The following is a 13,339-nucleotide window of genomic DNA, read 5'->3' on the forward strand; positions in this document are numbered from 1 at the left end:
GGAACTGACGCCCGCGTCTTATTCGTCATTTGCAGACCTGTAGTAAATCAGGTGCAAGAAAAAGTGTTCACTTCAGATGCTTTTCAAGCCCTGGACATCCACCCACATCTAGTAAGTCTCCCTCCGTGTTTTACTGGTGTGTCGATTTTTTTGGTTTGTTTGTTCATTCAGAATGTCTGAAATGCCAGTTCTAAGAAGAAGAAAAATGAGAGAATGGTTATTTCTGCATCAGATTACCTGGAGGAGCTCAGATTGATGAGATGCTCTTCCACGGCGGTTCATGTGAGCTTAGGACTCTGTTCACTGTCCTCACCCCCACCCCAGCCCACCTCCACCTTTTTTTTAAGAACTCTAAAGACTTTCCTCACCTAATTCACTTTAGGACTGGGACTCCACATATTGGACTTGAAGACCACCTCATAATTACTGGATAAATAAGACATCAGGGCTGTTCTGGATGGCTGATGACACAGTGACCTTAGGGGTGGGAACTGAGCTGGCATCTTGCTGTTAAGGGAAGTCTGTAGTTATAAAGAATTGAAGGAAGAAGGGGCTTTTTGACCATGCATTTGCTGCAAACAAATGTACAATTAAAAAAAAAACAAGGCACCATGAATGAGTGTTGCAGCCTTATTCATGAGCAGGGCGACCACAGTGCGTTCCCTGCTAGGGAGTCTGGGTTTCCTTGGCTCTGTGACCATGGCTTGCCCTCTCCTCTCGGGCAGGTTACACACGCCTGCTTTCTCACCTGCAGGTTGGAGTGGGGTTTCCCAGCCTTGGTACCGTGCACATTTGGGGATGGGGGATTCTGTGTCGTGGGCGCTGCCCTGTGAGTTGTAGGATGTTTGGCAGCATCTGTGCCTCTACTCACTTGATGCCAGAAGCGTCCCCTCCCCCAGCTGTAACAACCAACAGTTTCTCCAGACATCACCACATGTGGGCGGGGGGGGGGGGGGGGTGGCGGGTAGAACCGCCCCCAGGTGAGAACCGTGGGGTTGGAGGAGCTTGATTTGACCGTGGTCATCCGTTTTCACTCCAGTATTTCCCGTTTTTGCATCCTTATTTGCATTAAATATATTTGTACCAAAAAAATTTGATAAAGAAAAGTGTTTATTTTTTTTGTCTTTTCTCTTAGATTTCCACAATAAATACGGTCTTAAAAATGTCTAGTATGACCAGGTAAGCATTCCGGTCAGTCTTGATTTTCTCAGGATTTAAGTGGGTATACCCGGGTGAAATCTGAATTGTCCGTGGAGGACAGCAAACTCATGTCTTGGTATTAGAGAACAGTGCCAGGTTATTGACCCTCGAGGGCTTGGTAGCCACTCAGTTTTCCTACCTGGGAGATGGAGGGACTGGGTCTCCGTTCACTTCTGCCCTCAGCTCTAAACTGTAAGGAATCTCTGGTCCAGAAGATCGGCTGCATGAGATCCCACTGTTGTCCATGCTTCCTGAAAATGATCGTCTAAAATACAGAGTTTATTTTGTTATTTCTCAGTAGTGAGAATTAGAGTCAACTACAGGATAGGAGTACAGTATCCAACTACAATATCCAAACAGTTAGTCGGATGTAATGAGATGCTGAAAAAAAAATTTAAATGTTAGTGACGACTCCTGGAAAATAGAAATGGAGTGTGGGGCAGAGACGACCCCCTCTCTTTGAGTATGTGTGCTTTTGTACCTTTTAAGTTGCCTTTCACTTAGAAGTAAACATTAATAAGAGTATCGAAAAATAAAATAAGGAGCCCCTTTATTTTTTGTTCAGTTTTATCAACCAAATTTAAGTGATTTCCCTGCCCTTTTAGTTGTTTTTTAATTTTATTGAAGTATAGTTGATTTACAGTATCGTGTTCATTTCTGCTGTACAACAAAGTGAATCAGTTATATACATATATATTGTTTTTCATATTCTTTTCCATTGTGGTTTATCACAGGATATTGAACCTAGTTCCCTGTTTACAGTAGAACCTTGTTGTTTCAGTTGTTTGTTTTTGAGTACACGCGTGGACACACATTTTACTGTGTCCGTAACAGTCACATCTGGTTTTCTAGAGAACGGACAGCAGTTCCTGGCTGTCTGCGTGGCTTGCGAGCTTCCTTTCACTCTCCTGCTTGCGAATCTTTCCATGATATTTCATTGCTTTGTATTCCCTGGTTCAGGAGGCAGGAGAGTGTGATGTGCTTTTGCAGGGGCTCCAGCTTGTCCTCACACCTGTCCCATTTTTCTTTTTAGTTACTGTAATAGAACAGCCAGTCTCTGGCTTGCCTCAGCGTTTTCAGCCTCAAGAGTTCCAACAATTTAAATGAGGTTTTATTCTTCTAACCATTGAAGGTTTCTCAGCCCCTCCCGTGACTGTTTAGGTGACCTCTAAGGCAGCAGGTGATAGAGCCGGGGTCCATTGCATTGTGTGTATCTTGCCTGCAAACATGAGCAGGTGGCACATTATAGATAAGCATGTGCTTTCTTTTGGGCGGCCCAAGCGTTCAGAAGCAAAGCATCCCTGTGTTGCTGGAAGGCAGAGATGCTCTCGTGAGATCCCAGACGGGCTCAGGTCAGTCCTCATTTGGTTTCTGCCCTTCCTCCAGGGTCGTGTGGTGGGTGGTGGGTGAGGTGTCTGTTGGGGTGGCTGCTTTGTTTGGTTTGGGGGAGGGGAGGCCACGCTCGCTTCTGATTAGAGCCCTGAAAGGAAGGGGATGAGCAATGGGGCCATGATCAGGAATGATCAGGAAGCAGTCAAGTCTGCTGCCATTTCTCAGAGCCCATTTCAGGGCTTTGCCTGGTCCCACCATCTATGGCCAGAGCTGCCCATCCTCACTCCAGTGGTGATGAATGTTTCCTTCTGGTGTTAAAACGCTTTTGCCGTGCAGATGCACTGATCGGATTGCCAGTCGGTTTGCTCGAATGCGGACGGCTGTCTTGGCGTGGTCCAGGACAGTCTGGACTTGCTCTCTGGACCCTCTTGGGCTCTTAATGCAGGTCAGCTAGTCTCTGCTCCCCCAGCTCAGCCACCGTTTGGGTGGGTGGATGCCCGAAGTTTTTGCCATCCTTAGTTTCTCCTCGGTCTTAGAGGCCAGCTCTGGGGTTCAGACTGACCCCGACCATGAAAGCACCGCAGAGGACACTTACTTGACCGTGGAAGCGCCTGTGAGAGGCTGAGGGGGACCCCGAGGGGGAGTTTTCTGGTTTCTAGGGACAGCCATTGAGGTGAGCTTCCGTGTGACTTGGGACGTGTGTCATCGTCTCCCTGGTTAGACATTAAAGGAGCTGCAGGTTTGTTAGGAGTACTGTGTTTGCAAAGCAGGACGAGGAGCGGCGGCAGACAGGCGACTTCCGTTTCCACCTGGGTGTGAGCGCACTTGTCCTGTCCCCAGGCTTCAGGGCGGCCCAAAGGCAGCGGCGCTGGTTCCTTTACTGTCTTTGGTTTCCTGACACCTAGGGGGTCTGTGATTTTAATTGCTCTTGCACTTTTTTAAAAGGTAAAACTCTTGCCTATTGCATCCCTGTGGTCCAGTCTCTTCAAGCCATGAAATCCAAAATACAGGTGAGTAGAAAGTGTGTTTTTCTGGGAGTTCTCTGGTGGTCCAGTGATTAGGACTTGGCACTTTCACGTCCAAGGACCCATGTTTGGTCCCTGGTCAGGGAACTAAGAGCCTACAAGCCGCGCGCGGTGAGGCCAAAAAAAAAAAAAAAACTCCAAAGAAAAGAAAGTGTGTTTTTCTGTTATTGTTCACAGTGCGTAAGAAACCATCAAATTGAACCAAAGCAGTAATATTGGGACCAAAAAATCCTTTCACTTCGCTTTATTTTCCTACCTCTTTTTAACTCATTTGTTACATAAGCATGTCACATCTAAAGACTGTGCTCAGAGTGAAATAGAACAGATAGAATAAATATAAACAAATACAGCAACCATCGCAGTCGTTCTAATAGGGGGCGTTTGTAAGGTGCTCCCTGCGTGTCAGCCGTGGAGCCGAATGCTTTGCTTGTGTCGTCTTGACTCTGTAACTGCCCCAGTCCCACTGAGTTGGAAAGTACTACTGTTACCTCGATTTAAAAAAAAAGAGAAGGAAAAAGGGAGGCTTGAGGAAGTTAAATAAGTTCCTAAGGCCATGTGGGGAGTGACTGTGGAGCTGGGTGTCCACCTCCATCCATTCTCTTTGGCTCCAGAGTCCGGCTCTTCTGACTGAGAATGGTGAACATTGTGTTGAAAACAGTGGTTTGTCATGAATAGTAGAAGTGAAATAAGCATCCAATTAGTGGGTGTGACAGTTGAGCCAGCTTGTATTTAGTATTTTCTAGGACTTACCTTTAGTTGTGAAACATACTTAGTGCCTGGGGCAGAGGAGCCAGAACTGGGTTCCTTGGAATGGTTCCCTGGGAGGCTGTGTGACTGCCGTGTTTTGTAGGCATAGGTGTTTTCTCAAAACATAGCCCAGAATCTCACATATACACCCTGGTTGTTCTCAGTTGAGAGGAAACCACCGTGAGCTCAGAAATGGGAAGAGAGATGGGTTCACAAACAGATGAGAAGAGCTAGTTGGTTACTTTTTCCTCAGTTGGGACGTGCAGAATTAGTTGTGTATCGAGCCTTCCTGTTATTTGAGAGATAAAATAAATAATGATAGTGTTGGATTATGGCCCATAGTCTAAAACAAACACCTGTTGAGTCCAAACTGATATAAATGAATTATTGAATAAATAGATGGGACGAGGGAAAGTGCTTCCTTATAGTAGAATTCCAGTGAAGACAAGTAGGACATTTGGCAGATGCCACAGGAGTCATCAGAGATGCTAAAATGAGCGGATTAAAGTGTGATGAAAATGGGATATTTAGATAGTCTCAAAGTATCTCTCCAGAAGATATGGGGGAAAATGGTAACTTTACAATGGGAAACCTGGCTCATGCCACCTTAACCAAGTGTTCGGATGGGACCTCACCAGTGCTGGGATGGGTGGACCTAATGTGTCTCCTAGTCGGTGCATGAAGGATGGGACGGTACTTCTCTGGTTTTCTTGCCCAAAAAAATGCACGACTGTAATTTAATCAGAAACATCAAACAAAGCCAAATCAAAGGGCACTCTCCAGAACAGCTGGCCAGTACTGTTCAAAAGTATTAAGGTCACAAAAGACAAAGAAATACTAAAGAGCTACCCCAGAGTAAAAGAGACGAAGGAGTCATGCAACTAAATGCTGTGTGTGGTCCTGAATTGGATCTTAGTCTGGAAAAAAGATGTTTATAGGTCAGTTAATGAACTTTGAATAAGGTCTATAGATTAACTAATAGCAGTGAATCAGTGTTAATTTCCTGTTTGATCATTGTACTATGATTTTGAGAATCAATACTGTGTAAGGGAACCGGGAGAAGGATGTAAGGGAGTTCTGTGAACTATTTGTGCAATTTTACATAAGCCTGAAATTATTTCAGAATGAATATGTTAAAATGTTATTTAAGCTTTATCTAAATGGTTTTAAATCACTAAAACAAATCCTACAGAATCATCAAAATGATGGAACCTTATATAGTTATTAGAAGTGATATTTTCTTCAGTTACTATTTGTGAGCTTGACAGGCGTTTTTGCCATGTTAAAAAGGCAGGTTATAAAACAGTATGTATAATGTGACTCCCATTTCATAGCCACCTTATATACATACACATGTGTACCTATATATGTACACAGACACAAAGACGAGAAAGATACTTTTCAAACTAATACTGGTTTTCTCTGAGGTGGGTGAGTGAGAATTCTGTTTCCTGCAGCTGACTGTTGTTTTCTTCCATCGGGCCCTTCGCAGTGAGATGAATCATACAAGGGGCTTAGCATTGTACCAGATACAGGTTAGAGAAGAAATGTGAATTATTAGACCAATGTGGTAAAGTCTCATCTGTTTGGATTCCAGGAGAACTTCTAGTAGAGGGATTTTTCTTCCTGCATAGTTGCAGAGCTCGGGCATATATTTGAGCTGGCATGGGTCCTGCAGTTCTAGCCCAGCTGTCTCATTTCCTGGATCCATGAACGGAGGACAGGAGAGATGCAATTGCATCCCTCAGGTGGATAGTGTGGGGGGGGGGCTCTGCCCAGATCCTGGGTCTGAGTGAGACAGTAGGCGCATCCCTTCTTCCCTGTGTGCCTTGTGGGGGATCACGGCAGTGCCTGTGTCCTGGGGCTGCCGGGAGGATGAAGGGAGTCAGTGCAGGGGGGGAGTTGACACCTGCTTCCTGGCGCCTGGTGGTGATAGTACCTGCTCGCTAAGTCTCCGCTGTCATCGTCAGCAGCACGGACCTGTGGCCAGTTCGAAGGGCAGTGTTCTGGATGGCTGATGTTCAGAGCAGTAACCACCCATGTTGTTGCTTTTATTTACTTAAGTGTTTTTTAATATCAGTAACAGCTCGTTCTATTAAAGATGGAATATTCTGTAGAGATGGTTTTCCAAGCCCAAATTTAATTCACTTATTTCAGGTAATATTCAGTATAGGCCCTTGGAGTTCACTGTAAATGGATTTGACCCGTAAAAAACCAGCTGTCAGGCGGGAGCAGCACACGCAGGGCACCAGCAGGGTCTTCAGTTACTTTAGTGAGGGAATGAGAGCGGACTGCTTCTCTGTGTTTTCACCCTTGGAGCTGTTCAGGCTCTGATTTCTGTGAACGTCGCATCCATCCTTCCCCACTCGCTCTGCCCTGCGAGGAATTGATTGTTCTTTCTTCTTCTCTGTGTAGTAACACCTTTTGAAATGTCAGAATCTCTAACACTGCGGTGTTGATAGCGTTGTACTAACATGTTTACTGTTCCTCACCCGGGCTTCAGCGTAGTCTCGCAAAGTCGGTGTCGAGTACAGGCGGCTCTAGTTTGAATTCCAAATCCTTTTCTCCTTGTGGGTAAATGTTTCCTATGCAAAACATAAAAACCGTATTTGTAATTCAGTTGGCTGCTAAATCTGTGCTTAGCTTCTACACTAAGGTAGTTTCGACTCATTCCCTAAGTGTCTGTGAGCCCTTTGGAGGTGCAAGGCACTGCTGACTTCCTTATCAGATTACTTTGTTTTCTTCTAATGTACATGTTAAAAAAAATTTGAAGAGTACCAAAAACTATACAGTGACAAGTAAGTTGTTCTACTGCTCCTTGCCCCAGGTGGCACAGGTCTCTGGATGTGATGGTCCTTTCTCCAGTCTCTTGTTTATGCTCCTGGAGATATTCTTTGTGTATAAAGCAAACTTGAGAGTATGCATAGTCCGTCCACCTGCCGCCCCCGCCCCCCCGCCATTGAAGTTTTTGTTTGTTTGATTGATACACAAATGGTCGCTTGCTGTGCGTGATTGTCTGTGCCTTGCTTTCGTTCACTTAATGTGTTCTGGGGATGGTTTCTTAACAATACCATGTTGACCTGCCTTGTTTTTTGTTTTTTAATGGCTGCCTAGTATTCCGCGCTAGGCGTGTACCGTAAATCATCGGGTCATTCCCTCATTAGTGGAATCTGCATTGTGTTCAACATTGTGCTACAAACAAAGCAGTTAAACAGCTTCTTTATACACACGTGTGTGTCTTTTTGAGAAATTCTTGTAAGTGGAATTTGCATTTTTATTTGGTAGAGAATACCAAAATTGATCATGAAGGGAGTGATACCAGTTTGCATTCCCACCAGCGGTGTACAGGAGTTCCTGTGTGCCCGTGCCTTTACCAACACTATCGGCTGTTTTATTTTTGCTCGTTTGACGGGAAGAATATTTTATCATAGTTTCAATGTGAATTTCTCTTAGGGATAAAGTTGAGTATCTTTTCATACATTTAAAAGCCAGATTTTGAATTCTTATTTCCATAAATTAGCTGTTATATTTCTCCATTTTTCTATTTGACTCACTGGTCTTTTTTATTTTTATTTTTAATTGAATCACAAATCTTCTTTATAAACTAAGGAATTGGCCCTTTCTCTTATACGTGGCATATTTTTTTCGCCATGTCATTTGACTCAGTTTTCTTTAAGTATTACTTTTCCATTATGAAATTTTTAAATTTTCACATAATAAAATTTATCGGAGTTTTATAGTTTCTGAGTTTTATGTAATCTGTTAGGCCAGCTTAACTCCAACTTTATTTTTCTAACTTAAGTTTTTTCTAAAAGGACGTTTGGATCATCCGTCTTTTCACTGCCCCTCATCGTATTTCCTGACTTTCTCTATGTGTTTGATTCTATTCTAGGCTGTGTTTGCTGTTGTAGTCTCTGTGCTAGCATCAGTTTCTTAAAAGTACTGTAGATTTAAATTGTTTTAACATCTAATGTTGTTCAGAAATGTCTTGATTATTCTTGCACACTTATTTTTCCATGTGAACTTTGAAATCAGCTTGTTTGGTTATATATGTAATTTTTTATATGCATATGTATATATACTTGTGGCATTTTTAAGGTATTTTACATATGCATCAATATGCATGTTCGTGGCATTTTTATTAGAATTGCATTGCATTTATGGATCGATTTAGGGGGAGTTAGCTTATTTATAATATTGAGTCTTCGTGTCCAAGAGTAGGATACATTGTTCCATTTATTCAGATTTTATTTTATGTGCCTCAGAGGTATTTAAAATTTTTTATTGTATGGATTTTGTACATTTTTTGTGAAGCTTATTTTTTTAAATCTTTGTTGTTGTTGCTATTCTAAGTGTGATTCCATCTAACTTTCTGCGTTGGGAGACTTGGTTTTTCTATGTTAATTTTGCATTGAGCTAGTTGACTGAATTGTCTTTTTCATAATAGATTTTCAAGTGATTTCTTAAGTTTTTTAAGGATAAAATATTATCTACTAATAATGACAACTGTACTTCCTACTGTCCAGATTTATACACATTTCTTTGTCTTGTCTGATTGCATGGGCCACCACTTCTAGATCAGTGTTGCATAATGATGAGGGTCGTGGGTGGTCTCACCTCCTTCTTTAATGAAGCTGCTTCCGATATTTACAAGTGGCCACCTTTATGCTCTCCGTCTGCACTACTGTGAGCTGCGTGCATTCAACTCACGGCATTTCTTTCCTTCCATGTCAACAGCGTGGTGATGGCCCCTACGCTCTGATACTAGTGCCAACGAGAGAGGTAAGCAGTCCCCCTTTTGGAATGAGTGCTAAGCAAGTACTTTCAGTGATATTGTTGAATTTAAAAGTGGTTTTACCATCTTTCTCCCTGCTGCACAAGTCACTACATCCTTTCCTTTGCCGGGGAAACCATCCTTCTGGTTCCTGACAAGAAGAAAAATTCAAGTTCTCTTCAAAAACCAGAAGTTTTTGGTTTTGGAAAAGTGTTTCTCTGTTATCTAAAAACTAATGAAACTATAAATTCCTGTCCTTTTAAAAGGAATGAAAATAATCACGTTTTTGTATGTTGCTTTTTTCTTTTACAGCTTAATTAAAAAAAATAAAAGTGGTTGACCCTAAAATTGAATCTTCATTGTTTTGAGAAGCTACTGTACCAGAGATTTTACTTGTTTCTGAAAGTTAAGCTTCTTGATATTTTTCTTTCTTGGTGGAAATCTGTTCTATCCGATTTATTTTATTTGCCTACAGAGGCAATTTCAGATTAGGGTATCTGTTTCCTATATCAAATGCTAATCATTTCCTTGCAGAGAATCCATCTTGGCGATGGAGGTGTCAGCTCAGCCTTTTGCGTAGCCTGCAGTGCCCTGTCTCAGCTCCATCCAGTGAAGGTGCAGGCACGGAGCTATTTAAATTTTTACAGCAGCAAACTCGCTACTTCTGTGGGATGCTTCATGAATACTAAACATGTGGAAACTGTATATATATCCTTGGATAAAGGGATTATGTAGAGGCTTTGTTGATGGTTGTTAATGGTTATAACCTTCATTGATTTTCTCTTTCTCTGGTTTCCACTGGGCCTGTTGGGTTTTTTTTCCTCCTTTAATAAACTTGGGAAATGACTGTCTCTGTCTTTAGCTACTTCTCTGCCCTGGCATAGCCTTAGGATATAGTCATGTCACTTTTAAAGTAACATTCCCAAGGCTGGCCTGTTGCATCACCGTATGGTTTAGCCCTTCGTGTGGTTTGCATAGTGCATTCTCTCTCTTTCCAAAGGGAGCCAGATTCAGGTTGACTCTGCTTCATTTTCTTCCATCTTTGTGCACTGTAGACTGTGCTTGTCTGTGTGGTACTCTGGGAATTTGAGCCAGCAGAGGGAGCACAGAACACTGTGTTAGTGTAGGTCCAGGAAATAGATGTGATGTCTCTAGCCATATTCTCCAAACTGACAGGTTTCAGAATCAGTCTGAGAACAAGGTTGTGTTTCCCAAGTAGATTCTGTGTATAGGACTTTTTAAAAAAAATCCTAACTTGGGACGCAAGGTTGGATCCTCATTGCTTTACACTGTCTAAATTTTTAAAATAAATAAAAAGGGAAGAAGGGACTTTGCTCATTAACTCTAGCTGTTTAATATTTACAGCTGGCTCTGCAAAGCTTCGATACTGTCCAGAAACTGCTGAAGGTAAGGCAAGCCATGCGTTCAGTTTTGTCTTTTTTTTTCCTGACTTTTTGAGGAAAGAGAAGGATACCACAGTCTGTTCTTTATTGCAGAGAGCTACGACTTACTCCAGTTTCTCTCTATTCCCCAGATGTCTCTGCTCTCCCTAGATACAGTTTGTAGGTTTTTATTGATCTGAACCTTAGGAATCACCAATTTCTAGCTTAGCGAGATTACTAGTGTGTTTCCTGGTACTTCACGTCCTGTAATCTGTTCATCATAGCCACAAGCAGGCCACCTGCAGAGATTCACAGGTACATCCTGGAGGTGATCCAGTGAAAGCAGCTTAACAAGCCGCAAGTAGGGTTTGTCTAAGAAAGAAGAGAGAGAGAAAGCTTCCGAGCCAAAGCCTGCCAGCCCACCAAATTAGATTGAGAATTGATCTCTCCTTTCTTTTATCATGGTGGGAGTAAGGAAGTATTGTTCTTGGGTTTGATCTTAACCGAAAAGGAAAGGGAGAAAAAGGCAGTAGACTTACTGAAATGTGTTTTCAATGCAGGCTCTACGGGGAAAGGCGGAGAAGCTACTTGACTCATTTAAAAAGCTCAGATTTCTTTCTTACAGTGTCAGAAGCTAGTTGAATAGCTATAATTTAAGTTACTGCTGATAACCTGGGCATGGCAATGCCTAGGAATTGTGTCTGCACAATGAGAAGCCGAGTCCTCTCTCCCGACTTCCTTAAGGAAAGGGAATTTGGAATCGGTCTCTGTTTTCACTAATGGGGCTTTGCATTGATTTTGGTCTGATGTCTTTCTGTAGCCATTTACCTGGATTGTGCCTGGAGTGTTAATGGGAGGAGAGAAGAGAAAATCAGAAAAAGCAAGGTAGGGGGAGGTTTGCTTATTGTTAATTCCTTTTTGAATCTGTCGTGCCTTCGTCTTCAGTGAGACTCTGGCCCCTCTCAACCCGGGGAGAGCCTTGTCTCAGGCCATGGTTCCTAGTCCCCGGGGAGGGCTCACTCTAAATGCTATTTTTTAAAAAATTGGTGAACCTACCAGGGGCTCCGTTTTGATGTGGTCAGCAACAGCGCTTGTTACCTTAACACTGCCGCCCCCCCCCCCCCCAGCACACGCACACCTGCGGTCCCCCCTGTTAAGGATACACCCCCCTGGACTCCCTTTTGTGGATATTGGGAGTTTGGGATTTTGGGGATTGATTTTACAAAACCAAATTATAAACCTACATAATGCTTTGTAGCTTGCTTTCCACACCCAAATAGATTGATTCCCAATCTGTGTGAGAATTGGTAATGGGTATCAGTAGAAAATTGTTGCAGGCAGTAAATCCCCAGTGGTCTGCATTCTTTTAAAAACGTTTCTGTTTTATTATGGCTGATGCGTAGTGGTTACGCACAGCTGTGTGTGTGGTCCATAGCTGAGGAGCAAATAGTAAACTCAAAACCTTCAAGTATTGGTTAGGGTGAGCGTCTGCCGTAAGTGACAGCAGGGGCACAAACAACGTGGAAGTTTTTTTCCTTTCGTGTTCAAGAAAGCGGACAGTAGCCCTTGGGACTGGCATGGTACACCAGCATGAGAACCTGCTCCTTCTGGCTTTTTGTGCCACTGAGTGATGCTTCCATTTTCAAGCTTTCCTCATAGTGTTAGATAGTTGTTGGCGCTCCAGCCGTTATACCTAGCTTCCTGCCGGCAGGAAAAAAGATAATCATACCTCCTGCTTCTGAGGGTACTGGTGGGATTTGCATATTCCCTTTATCCATTAATCTTATTGCTAGAACTTAGGCACATGCCCACTTAATTGCAAGGGCAGCTGGAAAATGTACACAGCTAAAAATTGTAGGCTTTTGTTACTATGGACTAAGGGGAGAAAGGATGTTTGGGGAGTAAGAAGTTAGATTTATTCTATCTAGTCTCTGGGGCAAGGCTAGGCCCATTGTATGGAAGTTACAACAAGGATTCAACATAAGAAAAAAAAAAAAAACCTAGGCATTAGAGCACGTTGGCATGGGATGACGCATTCACGTGAGAGGTTCCCTGGTACAGACGCTTCAAGAACAGATGAGGTGACCGTCTATCTGGAATGTTCTAGAAAGCATCTATGGATCAGAAAAAAGGCATTAGGTTATATAGTAAAGATTCCTTTGAGACTTAGGGTTTTATGATTTTAATAGGATTCAGATCTTACAGTTATATTCTTTAAGATGGAGAAACTTCAGAGAAAAATTAGAACTTAAGTATATCTTTGTATCCACTTGTCGTTACGAGTGCCATGATTTCAAGCTGTGGCACGTTGGCGCCGGCCATGAATCTGTCTCCTTAGCCTTTTCCCTGTGTTTTCTGTTGCTGTGGCTCCATCTGATTTACTTTCTTACGTGATATATAATTTTAAACAGACTCCGGAAAGGAATAAATATCCTCATCTCAACTCCCGGACGCCTTGTGGATCATATAAAATCCACAAAGAACATTCATTTTCGTCGGATCCGGTGGCTGATTTTGGATGAAGCAGACCGGTGAGCCCTCCCAGGAAGTGTGAGGGGTGGCGGGAAAGGGCTGTTTGTGCGGTCTTCACCGAAGCTTCTGGAGCCTGTCCTGTGTATTCATATAGATTAAAATTCCTTCCCTGAAACCACAGCATCTTGGATTTGGGTTTTGAGAAGGACATCACCGTGATACTCAATGCTGTAAATGCCGAGTGCCAGGAACGACAGAACGTCTTGCTGTCGGCGACGCTCACGGAAGGTGAGTTGAAAAGAAGTGCTGTTCGTTCTCAGTGGAGAGGAAGGGCCTGGATGCGAACTGCATCGTCTGCCTGCAGCGACTCTCAGCCTCGCGGGGAGCAGGCGAGGAGGAAGGTCTCC

At 43.1% G+C, this 13,339-nt stretch overlaps 1 protein-coding gene across 2 annotated transcripts in view; it reads left to right on the forward strand.

Moving 5' to 3' along the window:
• Positions 1 to 13,339, forward strand: part of DDX31 (DEAD-box helicase 31) — a 71,071-nt gene that overhangs the window by 5,337 nt on the left and 52,395 nt on the right. For both annotated transcript variants that reach the window (XM_057724702.1, XM_057724703.1), the window contains exons 3-11: positions 36 to 111; positions 1,136 to 1,179; positions 2,482 to 2,552; positions 3,478 to 3,542; positions 9,042 to 9,086; positions 10,444 to 10,485; positions 11,281 to 11,345; positions 12,872 to 12,991; positions 13,114 to 13,220. In XM_057724702.1, the coding sequence (XP_057580685.1) occupies positions 36 to 111; positions 1,136 to 1,179; positions 2,482 to 2,552; positions 3,478 to 3,542; positions 9,042 to 9,086; positions 10,444 to 10,485; positions 11,281 to 11,345; positions 12,872 to 12,991; positions 13,114 to 13,220 (635 nt within the window). The remainder of the gene's footprint in view (positions 1 to 35; positions 112 to 1,135; positions 1,180 to 2,481; positions 2,553 to 3,477; positions 3,543 to 9,041; positions 9,087 to 10,443; positions 10,486 to 11,280; positions 11,346 to 12,871; positions 12,992 to 13,113; positions 13,221 to 13,339) is intronic.

The sequence above is a fragment of the Hippopotamus amphibius genome, chromosome 2, assembly GCF_030028045.1.
Source record: "Hippopotamus amphibius kiboko isolate mHipAmp2 chromosome 2, mHipAmp2.hap2, whole genome shotgun sequence".
In the NCBI taxonomy this organism is placed as follows: Eukaryota; Metazoa; Chordata; class Mammalia; order Artiodactyla; family Hippopotamidae; genus Hippopotamus; species Hippopotamus amphibius.